The sequence below is a fragment of the Sus scrofa genome, chromosome 2 (assembly GCF_000003025.6).
Source record: "Sus scrofa isolate TJ Tabasco breed Duroc chromosome 2, Sscrofa11.1, whole genome shotgun sequence".
NCBI lineage: Eukaryota > Metazoa > Chordata > Mammalia > Artiodactyla > Suidae > Sus > Sus scrofa.
The window spans coordinates 47,482,786-47,510,538 of record NC_010444.4 but is presented as its reverse complement, the minus strand read 5'-3'; the positions used below and the strand labels follow the sequence as shown (position 1 = coordinate 47,510,538).

Genomic DNA, 27,753 nt, shown 5'->3' with positions numbered 1-27,753 from the left:
TGGGTTCAATCCCTAGCCTTGCTCAGTGGGTTAAGGATCTGGCATTGCTGCAAGTTGCATCATAGGCTGCAGAAGTGGCTTCTGTCTGGTGTTGCTGTGGCTATGGTATAGGCCAGCAGCTACAGCTTCAATTCGACCCCTAGCCTGGGAACTTCCATATGCTGCAGGTGCACCCCTAAAAAGAAAGAAACAAGTAGATAAATAACTAAAAATGACCAGGTATTGTATAAGCACAGGTAATTTGAAGAATCAGAACTATATGTAATTAGCCTAGTTACTTACATATTGAGCATCAAATTGAGAGATTAAGATTTTTTTATTCCTCTTCTTGTTCCCATTTTTAACTACTTTTTAAATAATTTAATTTTTGTATTTCACCCTTATATTTTTGGGTTTAATTGCTTATACAAAAGGAGTCATGGAAGAAGTTGAGTTGATATTTAAAATTAGAGTTCAGAAACATTTATTTGAACCTATTATCGGCCAGAGGAAACTCTCAAAGCTAAGACATCTGAAAAGTAAAATTTCATCATAATGTTGTCTTAGAGTTTATATATGCTACAGTCAAGTTGTTGGTGGCTTGTAGCTAAAATTGGTGTTCTTAAAATTAGCCCATAGATTAGCCTCTAAAATAGTGTTGCAGGTATGATTTAGTACTCTGGCCTCTAGGACAATTGATGTGCTTTGCTTTTTTCTCTATTTTCATATGACTAGACTGTAAGGAAATAATCAGCAAGAAGTTACAGAGTCAGTCAGTGGGAATCCAAAGTATAAGACCTTTCCTGGATACTGAAAGATCAGGTCTTCTTTGCTCCACTATTTTTCAGTCAGTTTCTTGAATTGATATGAAAATTTTTGTTAAATGCTTAACAGTACCCTTTGTAAACTGCTATACTAGGTATATGAAACTTGGCCTCAGTTTGAGTGCCTTTTTAGTTTTTCATTTTTTTTGTGGGGGGGGGGATTTAAGGTAGAAGTGACATACTGAAAAATCATTAACATTTGTCTCATGGTGACTTATCTCCTAACTCATTTGTAAATATTGGATTTCTTTAGCAAAATATACTAGGAAAATATTCAGTACTCCCAAGGGATGTACATTTTTTTTTTCTACTTTGTTTATGAAAGTATTTTTTATTTATGGCAGTCGCTTGGCATATGGAGCTCCCAGGCCAGGGATCAAGCCAAGCTGCATCTGTGGTGACACCGGATCCTTAACCCACTGTGCCGGGCCGGGGATTGAATCGGTGTCCCAGCACTCCCAAAATGCTGCCTATCCCACTGTACCACAGTGGGAGCTCCTAAAAGTATTTTTTATGTAAGATATTTCACATATATGTTTAGTGTTTTTTTTAACATATTTATTGAATGTGGCAGAAGCTAATTTTATTTGTGTTCTGTTGGAATCTAATATTTGTGTATTCAGCAAATATAATTGCATAGCTAAATCTTCATTTATTCATCTGCTGAATTGTCACCTCTCTCTTCAGCATGTTATAGAAACAGCAGTGGAGTGATTTGGAGAGTATTTTTGGAGAAGTGAAAAAAGTCACGTTTTAAAATGAAATTCTCTCCTATATTATAATGGTGGTTGTGGGGTGTTGGTGATTATTGAGTGAGAATTGGTAGTTACAGCTATGAAGCAGTATGTGAGCAAGTTTATAACACACATGCGCTAATAGGGCTTGCAGAAGGGACCCTAAAACTTCCTAGACTTTGCTTGAATCTCTTGAGGGAAATTATAGCAGGTGAAACTACCCAAGATAGGGTTTCTAAGGAGGATACTACCTTCAGAAAACTTTAGTTAGAGGTAAGTGATTTCCCTTTATTTTCTGAATTCAAACCTATAACCTGTACTTCTTAAACTGCAGAAATCATCATAAAACATCTAAATTTAGTGTTATATCACTGCTTGCCATTGTGTATTTTGTTCGTTCTGTGTGGTATAAATGTGAATTTTACTTATCTAGTTAGAAGAAGCATTATAAAATCTTATTCAGACTATTTTAAAATATTTGGCCTTAACTTTTTTTTTTCTTGCTATTTAGGGCTGCACCTGCAGCATATGGGAGTTCCCAGGCTACAGGTGGAATCAGAGCTGCAGCTGCCAGCCTACACCACAGCCACAGCAACGTGGGATCCAAGCAGCATCTGCAACTTATACTGCAGCTCATGGCAACACTGCATCCTTAACCCAATGAGTGAGGCCAGGGATTGAACCCACATCCTCGTGAATATTAGTTGGGTTTGTAACCTGCTGAGCCACAAGGGGAACTCCTATTTGGCCTTAATTTGAGTTGAGGTCTTAAAATGTGTTTTTCTTCTTTTATTAATGGGCTCTGGTTTGTTTGCTTTATTGGCTATACGTATATGTACACAAAAATGTACTGTGAGTACATACACACGTATACATACATGTACTTTATATACACATACAGCATTGATGGTTATATGTTCTGTTTATTATAAATGCTGGTCAGTGAGCCACAGTGCTATAGCTATGTGTGTATAGTGAGGTTAACACCTGGTGATTAATTTCAGGTAATTAAGTGTGAAATTCCGTTAAAAATGAAAGTTGTCTTTTTTTAAAACTTTGTCTGAAACATCCAGTTTCTGGAATTGTTTTTTTCTCTGCGTTTAAGTTAATTAACTTGAAAATAATATTTAAGATTAAATAAGAATGGAATTGACACTTAGTTTATTTATTGTTACCACATCTGTAATCAACTTCGGTGAGTATTTTTCATTATGACGTATAAAGTGGTTTTTTAGTAAGTGTGAGGAATTGCCTGTAATTTTTTGAAAAAGCTTTTCATCCTGATTTTTTTATTGAATCATTTCTTAGTTATTTTAACAATAATATTTGTTAAATTTCTGGTCTTCATTTTACCTGACAAAGTAGTGAAAAGGGCTTTTCTGCTATTCTGTCTCTGATTGTCTCTTCAGCACTAGTCTCCGATGGGATTTAATAGATGTTTGGGAGAAGGCTTCTGATTAGATAAATTTGGGAAACTGTGTAATATAATTCTCTTTGAGAAGTTCACAGTGCATATTTTATTTTAAGTGCCCTGAGTGTTCCTGTGGTAAAGAAATGTGTTTAACTGTGTTTAACCAACGGGTTTTCCTTGTAGGACATCTGTTAGTATTTCAAGGGATACTAGGATTCTGAGGAACATATTTTGTAATGTTCTTCATTAGATTAAAGTGATATAAGGAAATCACTACTGTTACATTAACATTTATGTCCTTGGGATCGTGGGGGGGAATGCAAATACTAAAATATCTGCTATAATTTCCAAGTGTTTTACATAATTTTGTTTGTCTTGAAAAAATGGTATCAGTTGAAAAAATTTCTTGTGTTAATCTTTTAAAGAAAAACTTGATTTATAGTGATATTTTTAGGTAATTAGAACCTTTTATTTTCACTAATTAGAGCTGTCTCTGTAAAATCAATCTCTGAATTTCAAGCTCAAAGAAACCTTGAATTTGCTTATTGCAAAGCAGATTTGAAAATATGTTATTACAAGAAGGTAGTCCCAAATACATTATAATAATACATAAAAATTGGAAATATAATTTTTATTGGTTAATTATACAAACATATTTCATAAATTAAACAAAAATGATATAGCCTCATATGTCTGACATTAGCTAGGGAAGAGTTTTTCTATTTAATAGTAAATCTTAAACTCTATCTTTTTATGGGTACCTTTTGTCATATTTACTGAGTTGCTTGTTACTCTCTGGCAGACACTATTTTAAACCATGTATATTAAATAGTTTTCTCTTTGGGGGTATGTACATTTAAATACCTGTTAATTATGAAAAAGTGTGTTTAAAAGTCTAAAATTGGATTTAGCTGTACAGTTGCATATAGTGTCTTTGGAAAGATCAGATTATGTAAAAGACTTTTGTTCCCGAAGTAAACACAATTAATGATTATTTTAAAGTTTTGAATAGAAAATTGTTAAATTTATAAGTATTTATGAAATCATCAGTGTTTCAAGTATTTAGTGAACACAGGTTTATATCATAAGTGCTACCCTAATTTAACAGGTAATCTGGAAATTCTTATATGGCTGGCTTAGCCACATAACTTATTGGGATGGTGGAGTAGTCCAGATTTGTCCAAATATGTAAGCATCACATAAAGAAAACTCTCTTCCACAGACTCTACCCTCCTTTTTCTAGGAATTTGTGTGGTTGGACATAGTGGGAACCAGTTTAAAAAGTGGGGACTTTTGCTTTCAGGATGATGGAGTAGATGTACATTGCCCTATTCTTCCCGCTAAAACAACTGAAAGTCTTGAACAGTATATATAAAATAAAGATAAGAAGACTCTGAAAGGTGGAGAAAAGGCATAAAGACTAGGGACCTCAGGACTCAAAGAATGACATGGGGTGAGTTCCCTGGGTTTTCTTTTTGCCTAATATATCCCAAATTTGGAGCCGAAGAAGCTGGCAGTCTGGAAATAGCAACTGGTACAAACTAATAAGCCTGGTCTTTCTAGCCAAAAGACCAGGAGAGAGAGACCCTGGCAAGGCAGAAAACTTAGCCAATACCTTTGTGCTGCCGTCAAACGCTACAGAAAGACTGACCCCAACCCTAACACATGCCAGCCAAGGCTGAGTAGAGAGCCCAGACTTCCACCCTCATGGAGTTGTGACAAGGCTCTCCAACCCCCTGCTGAGGCGGTTTTAGAGAAGCCTGAGTAGGGAGCCAGGAGGTTCTTCCCTGCTGGGCAGTACTGAACCTCCCCACTGCCATTTTCCCTTTCCCCTGGTTCACTGTCATTAGAGCCCGTGTAGGGAGCCTGACCTTACACCTGACAATCCTTCCCCACTGGAGTAATGTTAGTGGAGGCCTAGGTGAGAGTCAGGACTTTCAGTGCCTCCCAGCAGTAAGGAGGCTATGCCTCTCCTCTTCTGTGGTGTCAGTGGAGGCCACAGAGGGAACAGTAATGAGACATTCCTGCCTCTTAGAGCCCAGGTGATATCAGCAGAGGCCTGCTGAGTAGGTAGAATCCCTACCCTTGCCAGCGGTAATGAGAAGCCCCTCCTCACCTTGGATATCAACAGAGTTCAAGTGAAAAACTTGGACTTCTACTCCCACTCGGCAGTTATTAGGCAGGGCTTTTCCCCCAGCTGGAGCCATGTCAAAGGAAGCCAGCTAAATTGGAAGATGTAAATAGGATCCAGAATATGATAATACCCAAAATATCTATGTTTCAGTAAAAAATCATACTGTATGCTAAGAGCCAAGAAGATCTCTTTTTGAATGAAAGAAGAGCATCAATAGACTTAAACACCATAACAACAGATGTCAGAATTATCTGACAAATATTTTAAAGCAGTCATCATAGAAATACCTCAGTGAGACTTCCTAAACCAATTTGAAACAAATGAGAAAACAGAAAGTCTTGGGGAAGTAATAGCAGATATAAAGAAAAATGAAATAATTTAAAACTGAGAAAAACAAAAACCAAAATTAAAAAGTCAGTGAATAGGCTCTGCAGTGGGATGGAAGAGATAGTACATAATCCGTGAACAATAGAAATGAAAGAAAGAACAATAGAAATTGTCCAAATAGATAGCAGAGAGAACTAAACTTGGGGATGAGTGGGATAACATGGAACTATAACAAATGATCTAACATTTGCATCCTTGGAGTCCTAGAAGGAGAGGAAAAAGAAAGCAGGGTGGGACAATACTCAAAAGTGGTTGAAGACTTTTTAAATGTGGCAAAAGGCATAAACTTACAGATTTAAGAAACTAAGCAAACCACAAACAAGATAAGCCAAAAGTACTTTACATCAAGTTCAGTTAAACTTACAGTTACAATTAAACTTCTGAAAACTAAAGACAAAATATCTTGAAGGCATTGAATGAGAAATAGTACTGTTTCTTATGAGGGAAAAGCACTTTGATTTCTCATAAGCAGATTGTCATCAAAAACTAAGGAGACAAGGAAGTGGCACATTTTTTCAAGTATTGAAAGAAAAGAGCTATAAATCAGAGTCTTATACCCAATGGAAATACTATTCAGGAATGAAGGAGGAATCAAGACATTGTTGGATGAGGGAACACTAAGATGATTTGTCACTAGTAGACCTACCTTTAAAAGAAATGGCTAAATAAATTCTCTAAAGGAAGGTGGTGAAAAGAAGACATATCGAAATATTGGGAATGAAGAAAAAACATGGTAAGGAAAAATGTGAGTAAATACGATAGACTTTTTTCTCCCAAATTTTGTAAGTTATATTGATAGTTGAACCAAAACTGTAACACTATCTGATGTGGTTCTCAGTATGCATAGAGGAACTGTTTAAGACAGTTATATAATAAATGGGAGAAGGTAAAAAGACATAGAGTAAGGTTTCTATACTTCATTTGAACTGGTAAAAGGATGGGACCATTAGACTGAGTGATAAATTTTGTGTATGTAATGTAATACCTGGAAGAACCACTGAAAAAGAGATATACTCAAAAGCACTATAGAGAAATCAAAATAAAAATTTTTTTAAAAGTTCAAATCATTCGTGAGAAGACATGAAAAAGAAAACAAAATAGTAGACTTATTTACATGTAAATGGTCTAACTATACCAAGTAAAAGGCAGAGATCAGCATATTAGGTTAAAAAATATATGTTATCTACAAAAAACTCTTCAGTATATTGGTAAAGGCAAGTTGAAAGTAAAAGGACTGAAAATGATACATCACGTAAACATTAATCAAGAGAAGGAATGAATACATTAATATTAGGTAGACTTTAAAGCAAAGAAAACTACTGGAGACAGAGAAAGGCATTATCCAGTGATAAAAGGGTCAATCCATCAAGAAGACAGTAATCCTAAACATGTATGTACCAAATAACAGAGCTGTATGATGTATGCAGCAAAAACTGTCCAAACCAAAAGTAGAAATTGGCAGATCTATAATTAGAGTTGGAGGCTTCAGTGCCCTTCTCAATAATTGATAGGTAGAATATCTAGACAGAAAGTTAGCAAAAATATGGAACCCAACAGTACCATCAACCAACAAGATCTAATAGACATTTATAAAACGGTCTACTCAACAACAGCAGAGTACACATTCCTTTCAAGTGCCTACGGACTACATACTAGAGTAGACAATATCCTGTTCCATGATAGAAACTTCCAACAAATCTAAAAAGATTAAAATCACAGGGCTAATGTTTTTCAGCCACACTGAAATCAAATTGGAAATCAAAAATACAGAAAGATAACTGGAAAGGCACCAAACATTTGAAAAATAAACAACATACTAATCCATGAGTCAGAGAGGAAGTCTCAAGGGAAATTGTTAAAAAAAAAAAAAAATACTTTGAGCTGAATGGAAATGAATTTATTGGGAATTTTGAGACACAGATGAAGCAATACTACTGAGAGGTAAATTACATCGTTAAATGCTGGCCCTTAGTAACAATTCTTAGATTAGAAAAAAGTTTTTTGAATCAATAATTTTTCTTTTTTTTTTTTTTTTTGGCTTTTTGCTATTTCTTGGGCCGCTCCCGCGGTATATGGAGGTTCCCAGGCTAGGGGTCGAATCGGAGCTACAGCTGCCAGCCTACCCCACAGCCACAGCAATGCAGGATCCGAGCTTCATCTGCAACCTACACCACAATTCACGGCAACGCCAGATCCTTAACCCACTGAGCAAGGGCAGGGACGGAACCCGCAACCTCATGGTTCCTAGTCGGATTCGTTAACCACTGCGCCACGACGGGAACTCCGTGAATCAATAATTTAATCTTCCATCTAACCTGGAAAAAGAGCAAAAGAAACCCAAAGGCATCAGAAGGAAGGGCATATTAAAGAAAAGAGCAGAAATCAGTGATAATGAAAACAAAATCAATGAAAGAGAGCTAATTATTTGAAAAGATGGGTAGTTACAGTTGTCACACCTACAGTGAGATTGACAGAAAAAAAAAGCTAAAACAATTTTCCAGTATTAAGAATGAAATTAGGGAGTTCCTGGTGACTCAGTGGGTTAAGGATCTGGCATTGTCACTAATGTGCTCTGGTTACTGTTGTGGTGCAGGAAATTTTGCATGCTGTGGGTACAGCCAAGAATAAATGAATGAATGAATAAATGAAATTAGTACCACTCCAAACTTTGTAGATGTCAAAAGGATAATAAGGGACAACTCTGCACACATAAATTTGATAACTTAGATGAAATGAATCAATACTTTGAAAAGCACAAACTACAACCCCTCTTGTATGACTTAGATAATTTGAATAGCCAATAACTGTTAATATTAAATTCATAATTTAAAATCTCTTGAGAAAATCTCTAAGTTGGGATTGTTTTACCTGGAGAATTGTACCAGACATTTTAGAATAGTAAATACCAATTCTTAATTTCTACACAATCTCTTCCCCAAAAATGTCACTTTTTTTTTTTTTTAAAGCGCCACGCTTGCAGCATATGGAAGTTCCCAGGCTTAGGGTCAAATTGGAGCTATAGTTGCTGGTTTACACCACAGCTCACAGCAACACTGGATCCTTAACCCACTGAGCAAGACCAGGGATCGAACCTGTGCCCTCATGCATTCTAGTCAGGTTTGTTACCACTGAGCCACAATTGGAACTCCACTTCCAAAAAATGTGAAGGAAGGAACCCTTCCTTTGTGTTTTATGAAATCTAATCTTATCCTCATACTAAACCAGATAAAGGTATTTAAAAAACAAAACAAATGCTGAAAACTATGACCATGACAGTATCCTTAAGGCATATAGATGGAAAAATCCTTTTCAAAATACTAGCAAATAGAATTAAGCAATATGTAAGAAGAATTATATACCACAACCAAGTAGAGTTCATTCCAGGGATTCAAGGCTGGCCCATATTTTAAAAAAATCAATGAGTATAATCTACTATATTAACAGAAAAAAAGAAAACTGACACAGTCACATCAATTGATCAGAAAAAGCTTTGACAAATGGTGAAAACTTATGGTAAACACTCTGAAAACTAGTAATTTTCTCTACCTGATAAAGGATATACTGAAAAATCTGCAGGTAACATACTTCATGGTGAAAAACTGAATGTTTTCCCCCTAGAACATTGAGGTTATCTGGGCAAGCATGTAGTTCTCACTCTTACTCAATATGGTACTGGCAGTTGCAGCTAATACAATTATGTAAGAGTAGGAAATAAAAGACACCATATAAAGGAAGAAATAAGATTGTTCTCCCCTTCCCCCCTTTTATAACATGATTTTTTATAGAAAGACCTCAAGACTGTCCAAAATGCTAGAAACTAATAAGTGAGTTTACAAAATAGCAAAATATAAACATTAAAAAATCAATTTATTTCAAAATACTAGCAATGAGCATGTGGAAAGTAAAATTAAAAATACGATACCATTTAGAGTGTGTGTGGGGGGAACCTTAGGTGTAAATCTAGTAAAATATGGACTAGATCTGTGTGCTGGAAACTAAATTCTGAAAAGAATATTTAAATGAATGGAGAGACATACTGTACGTACTGATTGGAAAAGTCACATGAGAAAAATGTCAGTTCTTCCCCAAATTACATGGTTTTAATAAAATTCCTTCCAAAGTCTAAGATTTTTCAAGCTTTTTCTAAAAAAAATATCTTGAATAGCTAAAAGAAGTTTGGAAGAAGAAGATTAAGTAGGAGAAACCATTCTACTTGACTTAAAGACTTATTATATATAGAGTAATCATGCCTGTATGGTATTGGAATAAGACCAATAGATCAGTGGAACGTAATAGAAAACCCAGAAATAGGTTTACACAAATAAGCCCAACTGTGGTTTTTTTTTTTTTTTTTTTGGAACTATGCAGTGGAATCCAGGAGAGGTCTTTTCAACAAATGATGTTAAAACAATGGGGCATTCACATACACAAAAATGAACCTCTCCTTAAACCTCACAGCTTGTGCAAAAATTGACCCAAAATGGATCATAGGCTTAAACATAAAATGTAAAGTTATAAACCTGTAGGAAAAAAATCCTCTAGTTCTAGGGTTAAGCAATGAGTTCTTAGACTTGATACCAAAAGGTACAGTCCACAAAGAAAAAACTCAACAATTTGTATTTCATCAAAATTTTACAGTTGCTCTTTGAAAGCCTATGTGAAGAAGAAAAAAGCTGCAGAGTGGAGAACATATCTGGAAACCACACATCTCACAGAAAACTTGTATCTAGAATTTATAAAGATGTCTCAAATAGTAAAAGCCTATTTAGACATTTGGCAAAAAACATAAAGAAAATTTCATCTAAGAGGATATGCAGATATCAAGTAAATACAGGAAAGCATGTTTACCATCATAGTGAAATACAAATTCAAACCATAATGAAGACAACTCCAACAGAGTGGCTAAAATATAAAAACTAGTGGCAGTATAAAAAGCTGGCAAGAATGTGAAGAAACCGGATCACTCAAGTTTTGGGGGGGAATGTGATATGTTACAGGCAGTTCTTGTAACACCTACCGCTGTGGCTCTGTGGGTTAAGGATCCAACTGTATAGATGCAGGTTCTATCTGTGGCCCCACCAAGAATCTGGCATTGCTGTAGCTACGGCTTGATGCCATCCCTGGCTTGATAACTTCCATATGCTGCAGGTGTGGCCATTTGAAAAAAAAAATAAAAAAAACTAAACATGAAATTACCCTAAGCTCCAGCAATTGTACACTTAGTTATTTAACCCAGAGAAATGAAAGCTTATATAAACTGAATTCAAATATTCATAGTGTCTTTATTTTTAATATCTCAAAACTGGAATCAGCCCAGATGTCCTTCAACAAATAAGTGTTTTTAAAAACTGTGGTACACACAAACTGTAGAATACTACTTAGTAATAAAAAGGAACAAACTACTGATTCACAAAACTTGAATGACTCTCCAGGAAATAATGCAGAGTGACAACAACCAATCTCAAAATGTTACATATGGTTCCATTAATGTAACTTTTTGATATAACAAAATTTTAGAACTAGGGGGCGGATTAATCATTGCCAGAGCTTATAAATTAGTTGGGAAGGGGAAGAATGGGTAGGTGGTTACATAAGAGGACAATATGAAGGATCCTTATGGTGTAGGAGCTGTTCAGTCTCTAAACTATGGTGGTGAATACGTGAGCCTGTACAGGTAATAAGATTGTATAGAACTTAATACACATGCCTTCACAGACAAATGAGTACATTGAAAATGAGACAGTTGGAGTAAGGTCGGTATGTTATATCAATGTCCATATCCTGATTGTGATATTGTATACTATAGTTTTGCAAAATGTTATCAATTGGAGGAATGACAAAGTGCACAGAGTTCAGTATTATTTCTTTAAAATACATATGAATCTTGACTTATATCAAAAATTGCAATTAAAAGTAGATGGCTTAGGTAAAAGTATCTATAGAGTCCTTTTCCTAGTTAAAGGAAAAAAACCAACCTAAAGTATATATTCTGGGAAAGATAGTTGAATTGTCTATAAGGACAACATGGGATTGTGTATCAATAGCACAGAGCTGTTAAGTACATCAAAATCAGAAAGTAATTATCAGTGGTAGTTCTAATTTTTGTAGTTCAGTCTGAGAAATAAAGTATCATTTTAACACCCATTTCTTCATTCAAAATAATACAGACATTGAATGATGGAGAAAGAATTTTACATATCAGTTAAGAGTTAAAAAAAAAATGAGAAGATTTATTGGCAATACCATTCCGTGGTTCTGTCTTTTGATTGCACAGTACCCAGATCTTCTCTATTTTTTATTCTGAAAACTAAGGATGTAAGAATTCTCTGTGTCCTTTTCTGAGTCTAAAAAACTGTGCACAATTACATTTTGTATAGTATATAAGGAAGTGTAAGCTCTGGAAAATAAAACTCTTATCTGGAATAATGAAAAACAATCACAGTCAACCCAGAGCTAGTTGGGAACATGATACAAGAAAAATTTAACATACTCCAGAGGACAGCTTGTGGTAAGCAATACAGTTTTTTGTGTGTGTTTTTATATTAATAGCACAATGTTTGTTATATTTTTTCCATTTTTATGACCCGTAACTTATTTTTCATACCTAAAATAAGAGTTGGCATGATTTTTAGTTATCTAGTACATCACCCTAAGTGAAGATAAATGTATATAACCACATTAGCCTATCATGTGCATAATTTATTTGTTGAATGGATGAATTGAAACTAATTTTTTATAACAGTAATTTTATTTATAATTGTTCTGGTGACAACTTTTTAAAAAATGAATAGGCTGAAGAAAGTTATTAATGTTATCTTTAACTGGTTTCTGAGTTAACTGATTTTCTGAATCTGTGTTATCTCTGTATATCCTCCCCAAATCATAGACTAAAAGGAACACTTAGGAACCCCAACTAACCCATACCTTCTGGATTGCTAGGAGGCAGAATACCATGAACTTCAAGTTACCTGAAAGAATACCATGAACTTCTAATTATCAATTCCAGCAGAGCTTCCACTGAATTAGGAGAAATAAAGAGAAAAATAAAGGGTTCAGCAAAATGAAAGAAGACACCAAGCTCTTTTTTCCCCTTACCCATTCAAGAAATTGCACTTCACTAAGTTAACAGAAGGTACTCACAAACTAAAGAATGCTGTCCACAAAATGACTAGGGGGGGAAAAAATCAAACTTACACGGTACCACTGTTGGAGGAAAACAGAAAATATGTGTTAAAGCATTTCAGCTGACAAAAATCTGCACATACACACAACCCCAAAAAAGAAAACCTCAGAGAAATAACCACAAAGTAACGTGCTCTAACACAGTACTCCAGACTAAACTAAGTATTCTTAAGCAAACAAAACAAAATCTCCAAAAATTTAAGGAGAGGAAGGGATTATTAAAAACAAACAAACAAACAAAAAAAAACAGGAAATGCAATGCAACCAGATCAAACTCAGGAAGGAAATTGAGGAAAAGACAAAACTATGTTAGGAATGAAGAATAAATTTGAAAATGCTCAAGAGAAAGTAAAATGTAATGAAAATCTAAGGAAGAACATCAAGTGAAAATGGGATAAAGAAGTAAAAAATTAGAATCTTAGACGAAATGACTGAAAGGGAAGATTTGCAAAGGTGGGTCCAACACAATTGGAATCTGTGAAGAATAAAGACAACATGAACAAACCTTATAAATTATAATCCAGGAGAACTTTCTGAGAATAGGGGAAATTTAAATCTACCTTTTGAAGGACCCATCACCGTACCTGGAAGAATTGGACCTGAACTTATCAACTCAGAGACATATTTTAGTAAACTGTTAAAGTCGAAGAATTAATTGGGCTGACATCATACTTTTGAAGAGCAACATGCAAATCTTGGCAACAGAATATCAATTTTAAGACATTCGAGAAAGCATGGGCCAAGGATTTGCTATCCAACCAAATTTTTCCTGTACTTGTTAAGGTGATAGAAAATCAGTTATTGTATATTGAAGAACTCATTGAATATTGTATCCATAAGCCCTTCCTGTGGAATTTATTAGAGGCTGGGCTCCATCTAACTAAGAGACCAGTGGGAAAGTTTCAGTAAAAGGACCACGAGCATTTACCATATTAAATTGTAGAATTAGGGACTGAATAAAATAAGGGACACAAGTAGAAGTATGAAATGTTATGTTAGACAAAGTACAGAGAATACCACTCTTAGAAAAGGAGAAGAGGGGGAGAAGGAAAAGTAGAATGAGGTCATAGACTTACGTAGAGGGGAGACCAAGGATACCCTTTAAAATCAGCAGACCACATGCTAAAAGCTTGAGTAAGGAAGAGGAGGAGAGAGGATTAAGGACACAAAAGTATATATAAATGGACTAGTACAAAATTACTAACTTTCCTAAATATACCAAAAGAAAATGTAAAAAATAGAGAAAACACACTGTGAGAAAAAGGAACACCATAAGTACTAACAGAGTAATCAAAATATACACTAGAGAGGAAGTAAACATCAGTCATATTAAATACAGATGGGCTTAAGTTGTCCACTAAAAAGATTTTCAAGTTGGCGTATGAAACATTAAAATTTGGTTTAACGTAGAATCCAATAGTGGATGCTAAACGAAGGTGGAAAATTTGTGAAGCCTCCGTATTTTTGTATGGCCTCTAAGTGTCCCCTTAGAAATTGCTTGTTAGCTACAACAGGAAAAAATAACTACCTAATGAAGAAACTAGACACCACCTTGATCAAGTGATTGAAATTGATAGCACCACTACGGATGTTATGGACGTCATTCACTTTAACTGTGATACCCTTAGGAGCACACATCATTCCTTAGGTCTAGTAAGGAATGCATAACCTGAATCTAACTGTAAAGAACATCAGACCAACCCAACTTGGAGAACATTTTATAAAATAACTTCTTTCTTCAAAAATTATTAATGTCATGAAAGAAAGGCTTTGGAACTATTCCTGATAAGATAAATCTGAAGAGACAACCAAATGCAATCTGTGATCCTAGATTTGATTCTGTACTGGATGGGGGATTTTCCTGAGTTTGATAACCCTTATGTTTATGTAAGAATACCCCCTTTTTTTTTAAACATCACATTGAAGTATTGAGAGGAAAAGCATGTGTGAACCTCCTCTCAAATGGTTCAGAAAAACACATAGTAAGTATGTGTGTGTGGTGGGGGGGAGAATGATAAAGGTAGCAAAATGTTAAAAGGTGAGTCTGAGTAAGAAGTTTTCTGTTCTTTACATTTTTCTCTGAGTTTAAAATTAAATAAATAAATAAGATAGCTTTGGCTATGAGCTAGAAGCCAGAGATCAATATATACACAGCTTAGTTTAGTAAAGTAGAATTTACATAATTTTCTCATTCTCCCCCTTTACCCCTCTCCCCCACACCCTGCTTTTAAGATACTGTTTTTACCAGTTCAGTTTCCATTTGGAAAGGTTAACTGATTTGGTTTCAATCTGTGTTAAGCAATAGATGTGAGTTCTCTAAAAGCTTCTTTTTCTCTCATGTTTTTAAGGAATTTGCCTTTTTGCGCTTAAAAATATGCTTGAAGGGGAAAAAAAAATCCTTTTCTAAATGTGTCCTTTCCTATGACCTTTTGTAAAATGCTCAATCATGTGGCAGAAACCCAACTACTTGGTCCCTCTCCCCCACCTCATTAGTGCTTCCTTGTGTTCTGAGGAGGAAATAGATGGATGAAGTTAAGGAGTTCTCTTGTGGCACAGTGGGCTAAGCATCAGGCGTTGTCACTGTAGCAGGTGGAACGTGATACAGTACAGATGTAATCCTGGTCTGGGAACTTGCACATGCCATGGGTGTGGCCTAAAAAAAATTTGATACCCACTGATTCTTCAACCATATTCATATTAGTTTCTTGCTTCCGTCTTAAAACTGTATGGAGAAGAGAGAACTGCATGGTTCCAATAGGTGGACAATCCAGAAGGTCTCATTACACATTTTCAATTGGATCAGTATCTGACAGGCAGTGACAAGGTTGCACAGTGGTTTTCAACTTTGTAATTAGTGCAGTGGTGATTACTGACCAGCCCTAAATGTAGTGGTTAAGGATGATTATCAGGTTTTTAAATGTACTGACAGTTTGAATTCTTGAGTACTGTGTTATTTATTGTGCAGTTTAAAATTGTCTCGTTTTGGAGTTCCTGCTGTGGCGCAGTGGGTTAATGATCCAGCTTTGCTGCAGCTGTGGCTTCGGATTCGATACCTGGCCCCGGAACTTCTCTATGCTGCAGGTGTGGCTGAAAAAGAAAAAAATGTTTCCTTTTCAAGAAGGCTGCAGTGATACATGCAACTGCTTTTCTAAGAAATGTGGAATCTAAAAACTGAGGATTTTTGTTGGATCATTTAGCTAAAAACCAAAATATAAACTCTGTGAAAATTAGGTGGAAGTGACCAACTGATTTGCAACACCAGAAAACGCAGAGCTCGTGTAGAATGAAATAATGTAGTTCTTTGTTCAGTTTTTTAATAATGATGATGTTATTTTGCTGTTAATAAATTTTTCCCCTTTTTAAATTTTGAGTTCCTAATTTTCTGCTTAGAAATATTTTGGTAATTCAGTGTTTTTATATTCAGGACTTTGTCATTAACATTATAATATTTTTAAATAATTATGAAACAATTACTCTTTTTCTAACTAGGAAGAAGCATTGCATGCATTTATACAGCCAGAGATCCTAGACGGCCCAAATCAATATTTTTGTGAACGTTGTAAGAAGAAGTGTGATGCACGAAAGGTAGGTGCCATGTAGAAATTAATACTTAATTATCTGAGACAATATTCAATATTCAATAGGTGTCCCCCCCCAACCCCTGCTTTTTTTTTTTTTTTTTTTTAGGGTCTTCGGTTTTTGCATTTCCCTTATCTGCTGACCTTACAATTGAAAAGATTTGATTTTGATTATACAACCATGCACAGGATTAAATTGAATGATCGGATGACATTTCCAGAGGAGCTAGATATGAGTACATTTATTGATGTTGAAGATGAGGTAAATGTTGTAAATATATTTTTAAAACATTCTTCTTTGATCAGAATAACTTATGAACTTCTTTGAAAAAACAAAAAGGATCTCAAATTCTGGAATTATTTCTTTAATTTGAGTAACAATCATATTTTGTAACATTCTTAGTTATTGAAACATACTGGTCTAGAGGTAGGCTGTACTTATACATAATAAACAGAACAAATATATCGAATGAAAGAGCAAAGTGCGTAGTATGGCCTTAATTTCTTGTGTTTGTGTATCTTTTTTCAAGCTTTAAGGTTTCCAGGTTATTCTCATGTAAGGTTTACCAACTCTTAAGTTGGCTAGGTTAGAAAACTAAACAATAAAGGTATTTTTTGGTTTCTTTTTTAATTAAGACTTTTAAAAATGTTTATTTAAATATAGTTTGAGAATGGGACTTCGAAGAGCACAGATAATGCTTATTAATTTCTTCCATTTATTGGCCTCCCCAAATTCTCTGGTTCCTCTAGCCATACCTAGTAAAGGATTCATAATGACCCACTCTATTCTTTTGGAAACTCTTCTGATTTAATTATTAGGAATATTTATGATCACTTAACATAGTTGTTACAGTCATAAAGGTTTCTTATTCTCAAAATTTCCATGAAGCATTTTTTTCTGATTGGAATCATCAGTATGGTTAAAATGCCTTTTCCTACAGAACATTGTAAATCAACTATAATAAAAAAAATTTTTGAATACCTTTTCCTAGAAGCTCAAAAATAATTTTAAACATTCTTAAGTTTTTTTTTTTTTTTTTATGTACTTTCTGAGCCTCATTTTCCTTGTCTGTAAGGTAAGGCTATTAATTGTTTTTTATAGCTTTCATAAAAAAAGAGTGTCTTAAAGTAAACACTCATTGAATGGTACCTCTGACCAGGAAACATCTTAAAAGGCTTAATTTGAACTAATACCTCAAACACTTGTGCTTAAGCTAGGAAATCTACCCAAAGTATACCAAACTTTCAAAGGAGATTCCTACTCAGAGATCAGTATTAGATGGTTCTTTTGTATATTCCTAATGTATTTCTTGTTAAAGGGAGATCTTTTCCAAGGTAAGAAAACTAAACTTTTAGGAAGTTCTAGGTCCATTTCCTAGGAGAAGAAAAGAGATGTGCTGGCTTAGGAATGAATGATCTCTTTGGACTTCTGTAGAGTTCTGAAGTTGATTTTCACCTCCGTTTCTCCTTGAACCAAACTTTCTTGAGGGATGAAGACTGTATGTTAGATACAGTCCTTCCTCACAACAAAGTTCTTGGAGAAGAGTTGGTACTTATTACATATTGCTTGGTTAATTCAAGAATGTCTATGCCATGCCTTAAATATCAAGCTTTACATCTGAGATAAGAATTTTGGAATTATTTAAATTTTTAAAAATTAGGTATGTATTTAAAATATTAAAGGAGAAGAGAGAGGAAAGAGTTGTTTTGAGGATTTCTAGGAAGTAGAATTCTTCAAATTAAACTTCCACAAAAGAGATTTCAAAATCATAAAAGCATAGAAAAGTATGATTTACTATTGTTACATTTCTACCTCCTATAACTAGAGTATAAAATTCTTGAGGATAGATACAGTGTCTTATTTTTCTTTCTGTCTATAATACCTAGCATGCCTATAAATTGAATTGAACTTTTTGTTCAAGAAAAGATATGACTGGAGTTCCCATCATGGCACAGCGGAAACGAATCCGACCAGGAACCATGATGTTGCGGTTTCGATTCCTGGCCTTGCTCAGTGGGTTAAGGATCCGGCCTTGTCATGAGCTGTTGTATAGGTCGCAGATGTGGCTCGGATCTGGCATGGCTGTGGCTGTGGCATAAGCTGGCAGCTGTGGCCCTAAAAAGACAAAAGACCAAAAAAAAAAAAAAAACAGAAAAAGATATGGTATTCTTTTGGGATTTGAGAACAAAAGCTTAAGTTCTCTGCTTTTATGGATTTTGACAGAAGAAATGGTAATTTTATATTGTTACTTTACAACTGTAAACATAAATGGGGTTTAACAGAATTTTAAGAATGTTAAAAGAAATGCTCTTAAAATATATTTTTTGTTCTAAAATTAGGTTGTGATGATGGTTGCACAACTATAAATATAATAAAATTCATTGACTTTTAAAAATAAAAAATAAAATACACATTTTTGTTTAATTTTATTTAATGTCTTTTTAAGAGAAAATAAATTTGCTTAAAATAAATATTTTTATTAACAGTAGTATCTTAAATTATGTGAAAGAGTTAACAGCATATGAAATTTTATATTTTCCCCTTATTTAGCTTATAATTATAAGATAATTATGTTTTATTAAGAAATCTCCCCAGACTGAAAGTTGCACTGACAGTGGAGCAGAAAATGAAGGCAGTTGTCACAGTGATCAAATGAGCAATGATTTCTCCAATGATGATGGTGTAGATGAAGGGATCTGCCTTGAAAACAATAGTGGAACTGAAAAGATTTCAAAGCCTGGACTTGAAAAGGTACTTTTTATAATTTAGTTTTTAGTTCAAAGACAGGATAAAGAAATCTCTGAGCTCCTATATAATTCTCTTGCTATTATGCCCAATAATGTTCTCTGTAAGAGAAGTTTAATTGCTTTTGCTTTTATGCATATATTCAGTCAGAATTAAACTTTAGGAAAAACTGCTTACATTTGGGATCATTAATTTCTGAGAGGCTAAACTGTAACTTACTATCAACTAAGCTGGGTGGTGGTGTGGAAAGGGTGCCTAGGAACTTTCAGGAAGCCACTTCTGCCTGTAAAGTATCAGCAAGCCTCATATTTTAGGTAGAGGACCCTTTAGTTTCCCTCCCCTCCCCCATGACAGCCCCCCCTAAGGGTCTTCAAAAAAAGATGATGTAATTTGAAAACTACAAGACTGGATAATATCTAGGGTAGAATTTTTTTTGTTACTATGTCAATGATTTTTAGATTTTGTCAAACCGTTTCTTTCACATTTGTATAATTTTCTTCATTTAGGGGAGAATTAACAGATCAAATGTCTCGAACATGATGTGAATAACAAATCACCAGCATGAAGACTGATTACTAGCTCAACTCATACAGTCATATTAAATAAATGGCGTTTCACTTGCATAAATCTGGTTTAGACCAAGATCATTATTCTCACTACTATCCCCACTACCCTTTACCTTTTAAAATTATTTCTTTCAGGGGAGATAAGAGGAGCTTGAATTATAATGTGATGAATAGTGTAGTGGACACATTATAGTTTAGTATAAAAACATTGAATTCAAACATGGGTTATCAAACTGTGGCTCAAGAGCCTGCCTATTTTTCTACATAGACAGTTATGTCTTTTTTTTTTTTTTTTTTTAATTTCCTTTGTCTCATAGTCCTACCGGATAGGATTTCCCAAACAGTGTTGAAGAGGAGTGCTGAGAGGGGACATTCTTGCCTTGTTCCCAATCTCAGGAGAAGAATGTTCAAATTCTCACTGTGAAGTATGATATTGGTCCATATTTTTTATAGATGCTCTTTATCAAGTTGAGGAGGATCCTTTCCAGTTTGTTTAGAATCTTTATCATGAATGGGTTCTAATTCTGTCAAATGTTTTTTTCTAGGTTCAAGTGATATGATCGTGTAATTTTTCATCTTTAGCATGGGTGACATAGGTTGATTTTGTAATGATGAACCAACTTTGCATGCCTGAGATATCTACCTTAGCCCTTTTACAAAGGAATTGGAATGTTATTTGAATTTTTTAAAAATGTTATTTGGGGAGTTTTCTTGTGGTACAGTAGGTTAAGGATCCAGTGTTGTCACTGCAGCAGCTTGGGTTGCTGCTCTGGTACAGGTTTAATCCCTGGCCCGGGAAATTCTGCATGCCACGGTGCTCCCCAAAAAAATATTATCTAGGATTTATTGATTTTGATGTGCATATCAGAACAGTACTTACTGATTTTGATGTGCATATCAGAACAGTAGCTTGTTTAGCACCTACTTCTAAAATTTCAGACTATTTTCTTTTTACATAAATATATACATTTATATTTCTGATATGCATAGTTCTAGAGGTTATAACATAATTAAAATGTGAATGAGTACACTGAATGAAACTTGCAGTGGTGAATTACCGTTTTAATGATCTTAGAGAAAAGTTGATCTACAATAAATATATAAGACAGCTAACATATTACTTCCCTATGTTTTAGTAGAATATAGGAAATACACAAATAAGGATTTTGTACTTTTCCTCTGCTCTGAGTTACTTTTATTTTTTTCCTTAGAATTCTTTGATCTATGAGCTCTTCTCCGTTATGGTTCATTCAGGGAGTGCCGCTGGTGGTCATTATTATGCTTGTATAAAGTCATTCAGTGATGAACAGTGGTATAGCTTCAATGATCAACATGTCAGCAGGGTAAGGAGGGGTTTTTTAAGATTATTACTCTGAAAGACAAGGGTAGGGATGTTTCTCATCAACAAGAGGGTTTATTAAAAATGGGAGTCATTCTGTTCAGTGAAGCATTATAAGACACATACCAAATCAGTCTTTTCTTTTTGTTTTCAATAAATTTCCTTTGTTTATTATTACTTCTTTGTTGTTTTGTTTTGTTTGGGTCTTGCAGAATGTTTTCAGAGTTAGACTCTCAGTTTTCTTCTTGCCCTGAGCCTTCATGTGAGCTACCTATTTAAGAGCACTAGAACTGATTGGCTGTTAGTAGCCACTAATTATGATTATATTTTTTGAATTGGTATCTATGTGATCCATTTAACTCTGAGGTTAATACTTGGCATAGGTATTGACAAAAAGGTAATGATGTTAGAGATCTTACCAAAAAAATGTAAGTAATGTAACCACTTTTTAGATCACACAAGAAGATATTAAGAAAACACATGGTGGATCTTCAGGAAGCAGAGGATATTACTCCAGTGCTTTTGCAAGGTAAATAACTTACTAATTTTTAGTGTTTATAAATTAGAATTAATGATAGCTTTTCAACATCTTTTGCCTTTAAAAAGATTTAACCCAAGGGTCAGCAAACTATGACCCATGGGACAAATTCAGCCTGCCTTCAGTTTTTGGAAATAAAGTTTTATTGGAGCACCACCACACTCAGTTTTCTAAATATTGTGTGTTGATCTTTTCCCACTACAATATCAGAGTTAAGTAATTGTAGCACAGACTATATAGCCCACAAAGCCTAAGGCTTTTACTGTCTGATCCGTTCCAGAAGAAAATTTGCTGATTCCTGACTTAACTGTAGTAATCATTCTAGATCACAGTGTTTTTCAAGATTTTACTGTGTTACCAGGAGAAGACAGGGATTTTCTCATAAAATGTCAGTAAAGCACAGTGTCCTTTTTTTTCTAGAATATTTTAAATTTGAACCTGTTTAAGAATAGTTACATGATTTTCTAATTGTTTGAAACAGCAAAAACCAGCTATTTAAAATAAATATTTTATGATAGGAAATGAAATCTTTACAATCTATTTTTGTCCCCATTAATCTTTTCTGTATTTCTGCTAGCTCCACAAATGCATATATGCTGATATATAGACTGAAGGATCCAGCAAGAAATGCAAGTATGTTGACATATAGTTACTTGATATTAATTTGTTTTTTTTTTTTTCTGTCTTTTTGCCATTTTTAGGGCTGTTCCCTTGGCATATGGAGGTTCCCAGGCTAGGGATCGAATCGGAGCTGTAGCCGTTGGCCTACACCAGAGCCACAGCAACGCGGGATCGGAGCCACGTCTGCGATCTACACCATGGCTCATGGCAATGCCGGATCCTTAACCCACTGAGCAAGAGCAGGAACCGAACCCACAACCTTGTGGCTCCTAGTCAGATTCTTTAACCACTGAGCCATGATGGGAACTCCTTAATTTGTATTTTAAACTATTTTCTTGCAGATTTTGTAAATCCAGAAAGCTGCTTTTAGGTTTTTTTTTTTTTTAACTTTTTATTTTATTGTCTTTTTAGGCTGTACCAGCGGCATATAGAAGTTCTCAGGCTAGGGGTCGAATTAGAGCTGTAGCTCAGAAAACTACTTTCAAATGATAAGACAAATTTTTTTTTCTGCCTGGAAGAATTAGTTATAAAAACGGTTATGGAATTCTCTCGTAGTGCAGTGGGTTAAGGATCCAGTGTTGTCACTTAAGGGGCTTGAGTGGCTGCTGTGATATGGGTTTAATCCTTGGCCTAGGAACTTCCACATGCCATAGGTATGTCCAAAAAAAAAAAACCTAAAATAAAGACTGTTATAAGATAATGCCAGTTGGTAAAAACACTTTGGCAAAAAAGTTAAACTATTTTTTAATACATTAAGAAAAAATTTACTATGCGTTACATAAATTGGATATTTATTTGCAGGGAGGTTGTATTATTTGTAGTTTGGTGCAGTGATGATAACCCGAGATCTGTGTAGAAGCCATAACTCACCAGCTACATGTCTCAGAGCAAGTTATTTAATTTTTTTAAATCTTACTTTACACATATTAAAATGGGAGTAATTATAGTATTTTATAGGATTGTTGTAAAATATTAAATGAGATATAATTTCAAGCATTTAATATCATATTAGACTTAAATATTTACTTAACAAAGCAAGTAAAGTTTTATGATTTGAATATGTATCCTTTATTAGATTTTCATTTTATTAAGAATCCTAAAAATAATCCAATACAAAGCATGTAGGTTTGCCTTTTTTTTCCTCCCTGTTTAATACCTGTTTTTTTTAATGTATAATACAAAGCATGTAAGTTTACCTTTTTTCTTTTATAATTATTACTTTAAAAATTACTGATCCTGTGTTTCCTTGCTAAATCTGATCCTGACAGAAGCAGTATTTGCAAATAGAGATTGTGTGTGTGTTAGGGGCGGTACATACAGATATGTGCACAGATGATATGTTCAGATTCTTTTCATAATTAATATAATCATTGTCTTTGATTTCAATACATTTCCTTTGTTTAGAAGGAAATGTATTACCATACTATGAGCAAATCTTTAAGTGGTCTAATGTTCCTATTTACATTTTGTAAAGTTTCATCAGATTGTGAATTCATTTGGTGCAAGGCTTAGGACTTACATATTTTTTCATCTGTGATACAACCCAGGGTCTGTCATATTGGGGCTGTTGAATAATTTACTGCATAATTATAAGAAGGAAAAAAGGAAATGATAAGTCATTTTAGAACAGAGATTTCAGAATAGAAATAATCATTCTTACTTTACAGAGAAGGAAACTATACACTAAAGAATAAATTGTCCAGGGGTTATAGCTACCTGGAGGCAGAGCCAGGATTATATTTTGCATATCCTCTGTGACACCCAGCATTCCAGGTATTTCCAGTAGTGCAGTAATTCAGCCTTCCTTTATCTACTCCCCGAACTCTAGTTTTGTGATGAAGCACTAGGGGGCACTGTATGTATGATACGGAATATTTTTAAGTTAGAGCTCATTTCTAAAAACAGTGGACTTTCACTTTCCACAGAGGCATGATTTTTTTAAACAATGTAAATTGTTCTCCCTGGTTAATACTTAACAGTCATTGGCTTTATCAAATAGTTTCATAATCTCACATTGTCACTTATTAGTGAATTATAATAAACAAATAGCATCTGTAGCAGCACCAACAGTATTTATTATATTTCATTAGATCCCAAGTAATTACATGGTATTTGCTATTAAAAAGCTGAAGAAACCAAGGCCTGAAAAAGTAAAACCATAGTAGAGGTATGTACTGTGGGAACAAGCTCAATCTCGGTGGCAGTGTCTTACTCTGTTTTTTCACTGTTAATAGAATTTCTAGAAGTAGATGAATATCCAGAACATATTAAAAACTTGGTGCAGAGAGAGAGAGAATTGGAAGAACAAGAGAAGAGGCAACGGGAAATTGAACGTAACACATGCAAGGTTAGATTTTGTAATTTTACTTTTTTTGTTGTTTTGTTTTTTTGCTTTTTTGGAGCCTCACCCACAGCATATGGAAGTTCCCAGGCTAGGGGTCAAATCAGAGCTACAGCTGCTGGCCTGTGCCACAGCCATGGCAAAATCGGATCCTTAACCCACTGAGCAAGGCCAGGATTGTACCCGCATCCTCATGGATCCTAGTCGGGTTTGTTAATGCTGAGCCACAAAGGGAACTCCCCGTAATTTTACTTTTAATTAAAAGGTGCTATTAAACTTTGCTTAACTACAGTTCTCATGACTAACTCACTGGGTTTGTTCTGTAAATAGTTATGCTGTCATGATCATTAAATAGTGTAACCAACTGTATTACTGAGGTAAGTTGATTGCATTTTCCTACATAAAAAGAACAGTAATGTAGTGATATTAGTGTTGGTGAAATTGCAATGAGATGAACATTGTAACGTTCTGCATCAAGAATAAATTTATAAAACTTTTCTGCATAGAATTTGAGTAGGATTTATCAAGAGCCTTAAGCAAATTCATGTATTACCTAATGATGCAATTATAGACGTGGTAAAAATTTTTACCACAAGGACATACTCCATAGTATTTTCCAAAAGAGGGAAAAATTGGAGACAGCTTGAATGTATATCAGTAGGAGAATGATTACATAAATTATGATACATGCTTATAGGGAAAGATAGAGTTGTTAAAAATTAATGGTTTTAAATTTTTTTATAATATGAGAGCATCGATCATTAAGTGAGAAAAATAGATGTGAAAGAGAATGATCTGTTATGTTTTTTAAAAATTATAGTTCTTTTTCAGGAAAAATACTGTCCAGAAAAAATTAAACTTGGATTCATGACCTGTTGAATTAATGATATCTTACATTTACCTTTTCTAGATAAAATTATTCTGTTTGCATCCTGTGAAACAAATAATGATGGAAAATAAATTGGAGGTTCATAAGGATAAGACATTAAAGGAAGCAGTAGAAATGGCTTATAAGGTATGTTTAATTGTACTGTTGGTATTTAGTTTTGATATCTTACATAACAGGATTAACATATTTTCCAGAGTTTTTATCATAATTGATAGTAATATAAGCATTTGCAATAACTGGTAACCCATTTAAATTATGTGTCTCTTAAAGAGTGTAGTTTATACTTCTTTGAAAGGTGCTCTAATACTTTTGAGAACTTTCTCTGAAAGCTAAACTTTCTAAAACTCAGAGTTAGAATTAGAAACAAAAATGTCTATGTATTCTTTATATTCATTTAGTAGATACTTATTTGAGTTTTTCCTTCATGAGACATTTAGAGACACTAGAGAACACTGGACAACATAAGGTGTTAGAGATACTAGAATGAGTAAGACATGCTCAGTGACTTCATGGAGTTTACAATCAACTGGGGGTGGAGGTAGAACAGGCAATAATATTTAAACATCACAATTTGCAAATGTCTTATTGTTTAGATGCTATGAAGTAAATCAGTAGTGTATTAAGATTATTTATTCTGAGACTTTAACCATGAGAAGGAGCAGCTGTGCAAATTGGGAGAAGAGTATTTTAAGTAGGAGTAACAGCATGTGTAAAAAATGAGCTAGGAAGTGCATGATCCAGAAATTGCAAAAAGGGGCGTTGTGTTTAGATCATCTTGAATGGGAATAGAGTAACATAAAACTAAATTAGAGGCTTTTATTCTAAAAATAATGCAAATTTATAAGTGAGTTTAGAAAGGGAAGCATTCTTTTAGCAAGATTACTCTGTCCTCTGTTATATTTGATTAATTAAAATTGTTTGCTCCTTCCATATAAACATTGAGATCATTTGACTGAAATTAAACAGTCATTTCCTAGAGAAAAATTGCATATTACAACATTTCATTTATAATATATGTAAAACCAATAAAAGAAGTAAAAATAATACAGAAGATAGCCAGCATTGTTTCTCAAAGTGTAATGGAGCACAACCTGTACCAGGATCACATTCCTATTAAAAAATTAATTCCTGCAAATGAATCTGAACTTACGTGTTGGCACTTGGGAGTATGGATTTTGAACAAGTACCTCAAGTGGTTTTTATTTATTGTATTTTTATTTATTTATTTATTTAGTCTTTTTGCCTTTTCTAGGGTCGCTCCCACGGCATATGTAGGTTTCCAGGCTAGAGGTCTAATTGGAGCTGTAGCCACTGGTCTGCACCAACACCACAGCCACAGCAATTCAGGATCTGAGCTGCGTCTGCAACCTACACTGCAGCTCATGGCAATGCCGGATCCTTAACCCACTGAGCAAGGCCAGGGATCGAACCTGCAACCCCATGGTTCCTAGTCGGATTCATTAACCACTGCACCACAATGGGAACTCCCTCAAGTGGTTTTTAGACATACAAACTTTGAGAACTTGTCTTATGTACCTGGCCTTTCACAGCCCTTTATCAGTATTAAAAATTTACATTTAACTGTGTGACTAATTAATTAATGTTACTGTGCCTCACTAAACTATAACCACTTACAAGAGTGAAGAATGTTCTGGTTTTGCTCACAATTGCATTTCCACTACTTTTACCTGATAGGATAGTCAAAATTGGATGGGTAAGTGAATGAATAAATGAATGAACAATCAGTAGAAGGGGTGAATGGCTCTGGGTTCAGCTGAAAAGTTAAACTCCTTTAAACATAATGGTGGGCTGCAGACAAAACAATAGTGAAACCAAGTTAGACTAAAATGGAGAAAATGTCTTAACTAAAGTTTTACACAGGTCAGTCAGTGATAGCAGTAAGGGTAGTTTATATTCCATCAGTTTTTTTTTTTTTTTAATTAAAAAAAATTTTGTTGTTATAGTGAATTTACATTGTTCTGTCAATTTCTGCTATATAGCAAAGTGACCCAGTCATACATCTATACCCACTTTCTTTCTCATATTATCTTTCATCATGTTACATCATGTGATTGGACATAGTTCTCTGTGCTATACCTGTGTGCTAGACCTCATTGTCTATGCATTCTAAATGTAACAGTTTGTATCTATTAACCCCAAACTCCCAGTCCATCCCACTCCCTCCCCCTCCTATTCCTCCTTGGAAACCACAAGTCTGCTGTTCATGTCTGTGTGTCTGGGTCTGTTTCTGTTCTATAGATAGGTTCATCTGTGCCATATTTTAGATTCCACATGCAAGTGATATCATCTCTCTTTCTCTTTCTGACTTATTTCACTTGTATGAAAGTCTCCAGTTCCATCCATGTTGCTACAGATGACATTATCTTGTTCTTTTTTATGGCTGAGTCATATTCCATTGTGTATACGTACCACATTTTCTTAATCCATTCATCGGTTTGTGTATTCTGGAGATTAAGCTCCTGT

The 27,753-nt window shown here is 34.5% G+C and overlaps 1 protein-coding gene across 3 annotated transcripts in view; it reads left to right on the top strand.

Annotated features, from left to right (window-relative positions):
* Positions 1 to 27,753, top strand: part of USP47 (ubiquitin specific peptidase 47) — a 134,732-nt gene that overhangs the window by 73,355 nt on the left and 33,624 nt on the right. For all 3 annotated transcript variants that reach the window (XM_021083314.1, XM_021083316.1, XM_021083315.1), the window contains 8 exons: positions 16,141 to 16,236; positions 16,339 to 16,491; positions 18,814 to 18,981; positions 20,753 to 20,884; positions 21,333 to 21,409; positions 21,996 to 22,051; positions 24,274 to 24,386; positions 25,291 to 25,395. In XM_021083314.1, coding sequence (XP_020938973.1) covers positions 16,141 to 16,236; positions 16,339 to 16,491; positions 18,814 to 18,981; positions 20,753 to 20,884; positions 21,333 to 21,409; positions 21,996 to 22,051; positions 24,274 to 24,386; positions 25,291 to 25,395 — 900 coding nt within the window. The remainder of the gene's footprint in view (positions 1 to 16,140; positions 16,237 to 16,338; positions 16,492 to 18,813; positions 18,982 to 20,752; positions 20,885 to 21,332; positions 21,410 to 21,995; positions 22,052 to 24,273; positions 24,387 to 25,290; positions 25,396 to 27,753) is intronic.